This window comes from Charadrius vociferus, unplaced genomic scaffold (genome assembly GCF_000708025.1).
Source record: "Charadrius vociferus isolate BGI_N301 unplaced genomic scaffold, ASM70802v2 scaffold1540, whole genome shotgun sequence".
Classification (NCBI taxonomy): Eukaryota; Metazoa; Chordata; class Aves; order Charadriiformes; family Charadriidae; genus Charadrius; species Charadrius vociferus.
Genome location: NW_009646438.1, coordinates 4,789 through 13,172, shown reverse-complemented (window position 1 = coordinate 13,172; position 8,384 = coordinate 4,789). Strand labels below are relative to the sequence as shown.

General features: G+C 52.9%; 1 protein-coding gene across 1 annotated transcript in view; it reads right to left on the bottom strand.

Moving 5' to 3' along the window:
- Nucleotides 1-6,368, bottom strand: part of EVI5L (ecotropic viral integration site 5-like) — a gene marked incomplete at its 3' end in the record, with an annotated part of 14,568 nt that extends 8,200 nt beyond the window's left edge. Inside the window, exons 1-10 of the mRNA XM_009881992.1 lie at nt 6,220-6,368; nt 4,620-4,809; nt 4,211-4,435; nt 3,704-3,778; nt 3,462-3,587; nt 2,760-2,903; nt 2,499-2,588; nt 1,805-1,902; nt 1,625-1,685; nt 420-473 (exon numbers count right to left, since the gene is read on the bottom strand). Coding sequence (XP_009880294.1) covers nt 420-473; nt 1,625-1,685; nt 1,805-1,902; nt 2,499-2,588; nt 2,760-2,903; nt 3,462-3,587; nt 3,704-3,778; nt 4,211-4,435; nt 4,620-4,809; nt 6,220-6,368 — 1,212 coding nt within the window. The remainder of the gene's footprint in view (nt 1-419; nt 474-1,624; nt 1,686-1,804; nt 1,903-2,498; nt 2,589-2,759; nt 2,904-3,461; nt 3,588-3,703; nt 3,779-4,210; nt 4,436-4,619; nt 4,810-6,219) is intronic.
- Between the last annotated feature and the right edge of the window lie 2,016 nt (nt 6,369-8,384).

The window sequence follows — 8,384 nt, the reverse complement described above, 5'->3', positions numbered from 1 at the left end:
TGGGGTGGGGTGGGGAAGCGTGGTGATGGTGGTATTTTGCCCTAAAACAGAGCGTTTCCCACTTCCCAGAGGGAGACTTTGTGCGGAAAAATGACAAACCAGCCACTCGCTGGACTTAAATCTCCTATTTTTGCACCAAAATGGTGCTGGGAAAGGGGAAATTTTGGGGGTGCAGCCCTTAAAAGGGGTGCTTCAGGTTGTGGGGTCGCACCCATGGGTGCTGGGATCTCCGGGCGGCGGCAGCATGGGTGCCCCAGGGGAGTTTAGGGTGATCCAGGGAATATTTTGGGTGCTCCGGGGTGGGTTTGGATGGCCCCAGAGGGATTTCGGGGTGCCCCTGAGGGGGGTTTGAAGTGCCATCAGGGGGTTTTGGGTGTCCCCATGGGGTTTTTTTTGGGGTGCTTGGCTATGGGGTTCACCTTCTCCAGGGTTTCAATGCGCTGTTTCAGCAGGCGGTTCTCGGTGCGGAGGCGCTGAGGGGTGGAAAATTGGGAAGAATTAGCCCCGGGGGGGTGGTGGTGATGGCCCCAGGGGTGTCACTGAGCCTGGGGACAGCGGGACGTGGGGGTAAAGCGGCCACAGGGATGGGCTAACCCGTCCCCAGATGGCTCCAGCGGCCCCAGAGATGGTTCAGGTGGCCCTGGGGTGGCTCAGACAACCCTGAAGATGGGACAAAGTGACCTCTGGGTGGCTTATATGGCCCTGGGGACAGGTTAAGTGGCTTTGGGGACAGCTTAAATGGCCCCGGGGTGGGTCGTGGTGGCTCCAGGATGGCTTCGATGGCCGCAAGGATGGCTCAAGTGGCCCCAGGGATGAGCTAAACGTCCCGGAGGTTGGGTGAAAGCGGCCCTGGGGTGGCTGAAACCGCTCTGTGATGGGCCAAGTGGCCCCAGGATGGCTTAAGTGGCCCTTGGGGTCACCTCAAGTGGCCCCTGGGATGGGTAAAAGTGGCCCCAAGATGGCTGAAATGGCCCCAGGGATGGGCTAAGCTGCCCCAGGAGGACTCAAGTGGTCCCTGGGGATGGTTCAAAAGGTGCTGGGGACAGGCTAAATGGTACCCAGGATGGGCTAAGTGGCCATGGGGACGGTTTAAGTGGCCCTGGGATGGGTTGAAGAGGCCCCACAATGGCTTAGATGGCCTCAGGGGTGGGTGAAGTTGTCCCACAATGGCTCAAATGGCTCTGAGAATGGGTCAAGTGGCTCCAGGAGAGGTTAAGCCATCCCAAGATGGCTCAAGTGGCCCTAGGGATGGGTCAAGTGGCTCCAGGGACAGGCCAAGCCACCCTGAGATGGCCCAAGTGGTCCCAAGCATCAGTTAAATGGCCCCAGGATGGCTCAAAGTGACCCCAGGGATGAGTCAAAGTGGCCCTGGGATGGCTTAAATGGCCCCACAGATGGGCTAAGCCGCCCCAGGATGGCTCAAACAGCTCTGAGGATGGGTCAGGTGGCCCAGGGATGGGTCAAAGCGGTTCCAGGACGGCTTAGGTGGCCCCAGGTATGGGCTACGCCATGCCAAGAGGGCTCAACTGGCCCTGGGGATGGGTCAAGAGGCCACGAAGATGGCTCAAGCGGTCACGATGATGGCTCAAGCAGCGCCAGGACACCAACACTTGACTTGTCTCACCTTGATCTCGATCTGCTCCTCCATCTCTTTGTTCTTGATGGCGGCGTACTCCTTCTCCAGCCTGTTCGGGACACGGGGACAGGCTGGGACACCAGGATGGGGACCAGACCCCCTGGCCTTGTGCCCCATGGCTGCTGGGGGGACCTCACCCAAGGGCAGGAACCCGTCTTCTCATCTCACCTCTTCATCTTCTTGGGGTTGTACTTGACCTGGAAGGCCCTGAGGATGAGCTTGTCGGGGCAACTGTCGAACTGGTGGGGGATCACCTTCTGGAAGTACTGCGAGTAGGGAAACCGGCCATGAAACATGGCCCTAAAATACAGACCGTCGTGTAAACCAGCCCCAAAAGTAGGGCATGATAGGTAAAACCACCCCAAAATAGGAGCTGATGAAGAGATCTGCTCCCAGACGCGCCCTTGTTGCATAAATCCACCCCAAAACACAACTTATTGAATAAATCAGCCCCAAAAAGGGGCCCATCATGTAAAACTAAAATACAGCCCGTTGCATAAATCCACCAGAAAACACGTTCTGTTGCATAAATTGGCCCCAAAACACGTCTCGTTGACTAAATCTGCCCCAAAATACGGCCCATTAGACAAATCCACCCCAAAACATGTCCTGGTGCCTAAATCTGCCCCAAAACACGTCATGTTGGACAACTATGCCCCCAAACACATCCTGTTGGACAAATCTGCCCAAAAAACCATGTTCCATTAAACAAATCCACCCCAAAACGCGTCCCGTTGGACAAATCCACCCCAAAACGCGTCCTGTTGGACAAACCCACCCCAAAACACATCCTGTTGGGACAAATCCATCCCAAAACACGTCCCGTTGGGACAAATCCACCCCAAAAGCCACCAGCACGTACCTGGGACATGCCCTCCATGTCAAGCTGGACAAGTTCAGCTTGGTTAAACTGCAGCAGTGCCATCCCCACACGGAAGACGATCTCCAGCCCCTACGGAAAGGGTCCACGCTTGACCCCACGCCATCCCCTTTCCCACCCAGGGTTTAGGGTTTTTTCTCCTCAAAACCAGACCTGCTGGCATTGGGAGAACGTTTCCACATCCAAGCGGAAAACGGGGTTGGGTCCCTTTGTGATTTACGGTGCTGGCCGCAGCCCCGTTACCTCGTACATGAAGATGTCGAAGACGCGCGTGGCCACAGGAAGAGGGAAGGTGGTGAGGAAGAGGGTGAGGAACCAGGACGAGGCGTACATGGAGGTGAGGAAGCTCTGTGAGCGGAAGTGGATGTTCAGCTCTGGCAGCTGCTCCTGGATGGAAGAAATGGAGGAAATGAAGAGAAACGGGGAACGGTGGATGTTTTTAGGGGTCATTCATGGCTGCTGAGGTTTGAACAGGTCCATGAGGTCTTGTGGAGGTCCCTGAGGGGGTCTCATGGGAGGTCTGCTGGGGGAGGGTTTGTGGATTGTCCCCAAGGTCTCATGGATGTCCCTCAGGGCATCTCGCAGATGGTTCCTGGGGTGCCTCATAGATGGTCCCCCCTTTGGGTGTCTCTTAGATGGTCCCCAGGATCTCACGGATGGTCCCTGGGGCATCTCATGGAGGTGCTCTGGGGCCTCAGGGATGCCCCCCAGCCTGTCTCATGGACATCCTTGGAGTCTCACGGATGTCCCCCTTGACGAATGAGGAATGGTCCTCAGGGCATCTCATAGACGTCCCCAGGTTCTCGGTGTTGCTGGACAAGAACCCATCGGCGGAACCCATTTCTCCCAAGAGCTGCCACCTCACTCCTACCCTCTCTCCCTGTCCTTGTCCCCTGGTTCTACCCACTCTGAGCATTTTTGGGGGGGGCGTGGGGTTGTGCCTACCTGCAGCATGTACTCAAATTGGTAGATGCAGAGCCCCAGCTCAGCCATGCTGGGTTTGAAGAGCTCCCGTAAGCGGTATTCCTGCATCAGCCTCACGAACACGCAGAAGGCCTCTTCCTCGGGCATCTGGAGACCCAAAGGGACGTGTAAAGGCTCCTATTCCCCTACCCCGTTCCACCACGACTCCGGCGGGTGTTAAAAACCCACCAGCAGCTCCTTCTCACCCCAGAGTCGTCACAAACCTGCATGAGCAACAGTCCCACGATGAAGGCGCTACCCTGGCAGTATCCGACCTCCCGGTCCACCAGCGAATAGGCCTGGAAAGAGGACAAAAAATTCAAAATAAATTGATGTGTGAGCAAGGGGATCAGCGGGGCCACCATCCCCACACGCCGGGGCAGGCCAAGAGTGGAGGGAAGGCATCAAAAATAGCTTTTTTTTTTTTCGGGTTGACAACAGCTCCTGTGAGCACGGTGTTGCTCCACGCTTGAATTTAGACCCCAAACCACACAACTATTTGTTTCGTAATTCAGGGTAAAACTCAACAGGAAAAATGAGGTCCAGGGTAGATGGGGAATGAGGTACTTTTGCCAGGAAAGGGCTGTCACGCTGCAAGAAGCGACGGTTCCAGGAGTTTGTGGTGGAAACCAAACTCATCAAAAATTAATATCCAGTTAAAACAGCTTCCAAACCCGAAGCGGTGTCTGGTCTGTGGCCAAGATCCATTGAGGTTTGAGGAAAGACGTTACCTTCATAACGTTGAAGAGCACCTCCTGGCCCAGACTGTCCTGGCCCTTGAAGAACTCATGTTCCGGGTAGGTGCGGGCGATATCCCGTCGGATGAGCTTCTCGCAAGGAGAAGACATCTTGAGCAGCTCCGAGTATTGGTTTTTGACGGGCATGTCGGTGGCACTGCAGAGCAGTTGCCAGACGATGGCACGGAAGTGGTGGGGGATCCCTTTGCGGATGAGCTCCTGGAGAAAAACAGGGCAAAAAACTTGAGAAAACGGGTTTGAAGAAGAGGGGGAAGCTCCTCGTGGATGGAGGGAAGCTCCTTGTGGACGGGGAGACATCTCCCTGTCCCGGCACGGGGAAGATCATGCTGCAGATTTTCACAGCGGGGTTAAAATATAATTAAAAATAAAGCAGTTTCCTCACCTTCAGCAGCTTCTCCTTCTTCTTCCGCCATTCGTCCCACTCGTTAACGATGCGGCCCCAGAGGATCCAGGTGTCCTCCTCGAGGTGGCTGAGGTTGGAGGAGGCCGAGGAGCTGGAGACCAAGGAGGAGCCGCTGTTCCTTCGCGAGCCGTTCATGGAGCGCATCGACTTGGAGTCGGCCTCCAGTAGCCTGCAAGAGACCGAGATAGAGCCCAAAAGAAGCCCCTAGGGAGGAGAGAGCCCCTAAATCTGCCCGAAAAGAGGAGATATTCCCTCAAAACAGCCCCAAAGGAGGAGAGATTTTCCCCAAAAAATGCCTCCAAGGAGGAGGTATTTCCCCAAAGGAGAAGAGATTCCCCCAAAACTGACCCCCAAAAAGGAGATATTCCCTCAAAACGGCCCCAAAGGAGGAGAGATTTTCCCCAAAAAATGCCTCCAAGGAGGAGATATTTCCCCAAAGGAGAAGAGATTCCCCCAAAACTGTCCCCAAAAAAGGAGATATTCCCCCAAAACGGCCCCAAAGGAGAAGAGAGTCCCCCAAAACCATGCTAAAAATTGACGTATTCCCCCAAAACAGCCTTCAAGGAGAAGAGTCACCTAAAACAGCCCCAAAGGAGGCGATATTCCCCCAAAATAGCCCCAAAGGAGGAGATATTCACCCAAAATGCCCCAAAGGAGGGGAGAGTCCCCCAAAACGGTGCTAGAAATGGAGATATTCCCCCAAAACAGCCCTTAATGAGGAGAGTCACCCAAGACAGCCCCAAAGGATAAGAGATTCCCCCAAAACTGTCCCAAAATTGGAGATATTCCCCCAAAACAGCCCCAAATATACTCCTGTAAAGCAGCCCAAAAGCAGATATTCCCCCAAAACACCCCCGAAGGAGGAGAGAGTCCCCCAAAATGCCCCAAAGGAGGAGAGTCCTCCAAAATCATGCTAAAAATCGCGATATTCCCCCAAAACAGCCCCGAAGGAGGAGACAGTCCCCCAAAAGAGCCCCAAAGGAGGAGATATTCATCCGAAATGCCCCAAAGGAGGAGAGAGTCCTCCAAAACCACACAAAAAATGGAGATATTCCCTCCAACCACCCCAAAACAGCCCCCGGATGGGCTCTTTGCCCCAGCCAGATGCCGCCAGCTCCCCTGGGGATGGTTTCTTTAACAAATTTGCTTAAAAACCAGATTTCCAATGGGGTTTTTTTTTTGTTTGTTTGTTTTCCAAAAGGAAATTTCCTTTAAAAACGGCTTCGCAAGGAAATTTGCATTTCAGGGCTTGATTTTAAACACCAGGCCGGAGCTTTTCGCCCCAGGGCTCATTTCCCATCAAAAACAAGTTTAAAAAGCACCAGCGAAACGGGTGGGTTTATTCTTTCTTATTTCCAAACAGCCGCCTCCTTCCAGAAATGCCCTTTGCTCGCCCGAACGAGCATTTAAAGAGGAAAAAAAGATAAATAAAAATAGATAACCTTGAAAATAATAAACCAGAGTGTTTTCACCCCGGCTGGAGCGCTGCTTGGGGGAAGCGGCTTGTTGTCGTCCAGTTTCTTTGATTTTAAGGGTAAAAGAAAAAGGTTAAAAAAGCCAAACGGGGCGGATATCTCACCGATTTTGCTCCTCCAGTTTCGCCAGCAGCTCCAGTTCGTCGGGGCTGAGGTTTTCCGAATCGGAAGTGGGCGAACACGCCGGGGCTGAGTTGACGGAGGAAAGGGCTTCGTGGGAGGACGAGTCGGGGCTGACGGCTGGCGATGCCATGGCGGTGGCGGGGAGGTGCCGGCAGCGTTCCCGCTCCGCGGAGGATTTCGGGGTCTCACCTGGAAAGCCGAGAGCCGGACATCAACCACAACTTTTCCTCCTCGACCCACGGCTTCAAATCTCTTTAAATCCCCTCCCAGTTTTAGCTAATCTGCTAAAAAAAGGGTCGTGAGCATCGCCGTTTGCAGCCCACCGAGATATTTACTCAATTCCCCCCCAAAAAACTCATTTAAGCCCAGTTTTCACGTCACGCCAGGTCTAAGCACATCGCCCTGCGTTTTGCCCTAATTTAGATGAGTTAAATTAGCCTAAAACCCCCCAAATTAAGCCAAATGTACCCTCATTTGGGGAAGGAAGAGGCCAATGTGGGAAGAGGGGATTTACAGAAAGCTGTTTTCACTGCGGGGGTTGACAGCCCCCTCCCAGTTTGCCCGTTTTGGTGGTGTTTTATGGAAAAACGCCTCTCCGGGGAGGAAAGAGTCTTGGTTTGGGATTGCAGGGCCAGGCAGAAATGGGGTGGAAAACGGTGGGTTGAGGAACGCGGCAAAAAGAAGGGTTCAAGCGACGTCACCGGTGGGGATTTGCTGGAGGATCGGCAGGGACAGGGATCCCTCAAGGAAGCTCCGGTCTTTTTTGGGCTGAAAAACTCTGCTTTTGGTGAAAAAAAACCACCCACCAAACCCGCTGAAGACTGGGAAAATGAGCCCTCAGTTGCTGCTGTGGCCAACGGGGATGAAGAAAGCGGAGGAAAGAAAGAAAAAGTGCTGGAAGGATGGTGAATGTGCGATTTACCCGATTTGGGCTTAATTTGCAGATTAAGCTATAAAATCGAGGAGGTTTTAACCAAAAAGCCACGATTTTTGACCCTTAAATCAGGGGGAAAATGGGCCGGTGGAACAAAAGGAGCATAGAGGAGAGCAGAGCAACGAAGGGGCGCCGGGCAAACTCAGCCATAGCACAAACGGGGAAAATTCCACCCTGGTCAGTTCCCTTTTTTTTTTTTTTTTTCCCCAAAAAGCAGCAAAATTTAACAAGAGGAGCGCTGGGGGACGAAGCGAGTCAATCGTTAACGGGGATCCAGCAGATTCGCTTATTAAGCGGGAAATTTTAGGGGGGGGCGGAGAGAAAAAAACCACCTGGATTGTGTTTAATTCAGCCCCACGCTGCCCATCGCAGGACGGGGCTCATCCAGCCATTAATTTATTTTCGATAATTAATACTTCCCTGCAAGATATTACCCCAAATCCTGTTTTAATTAAAAAAAAAAAAATATAGCAGCTGTTTTCGCTGAAAAATTATAAGTTCCCGACAAAACAGCCGCCACAGAACAACCTGCCGGGGTTCAACGGGCCGCGAAAACGTCCTGAAATGGCTTTTTAGGAAAATATTCATTTCCACGTCGACGCCGCGGGGGTGTGTGTGGGGGAAATAAAAGCAAACAAACGTGTGGATGAGCACGGGATGGGCAAAAAGCATGATTTTAACCCCCAAAAAGGAGGTAGGCAGGTGGTAATATTCATTATGAGATGTAAGGGGGGAAAAAAAAACCCCAAACAGGTGGAAACGGGAAAAGAGGAGTAAAGGCAAGTTGAAATTTTTCAATGGGTTTTTGGGGTGAAATCCATCCAGGGATGGCGGCCGTCGTCTTTCGGGGTTCCCCATCGCGCCGAGAGCTTGTTCTGGGGTGACGGGGGAGAAAATTCGTTGAAAATGCTTGAATTTGGAGGGAAACCCCCCCCCGAAAGTCCAGGGGCGCCGTGAAAATTGGGGGAAAAAATGGCGGAAACGGTGCTGGAAATACCCCCGCGGTGCTCAGGGTGTGTTTGAAGGAAAGTGGCCCAAAAAGGGGCTCAGCCGATCCCGATTTCAGCCCATTTTTTTCAGCAGGTTAGGAAAAAAAAAATAAAATATTAATAAATAACTTTCCGGGTGCTTTCCTCGAGGTCCCCATGTGCCGCTGTCAAATTGCCTCGTTTTTTTCCCCCCCCAAAAAATACCGTCATTTAATCGAAACGC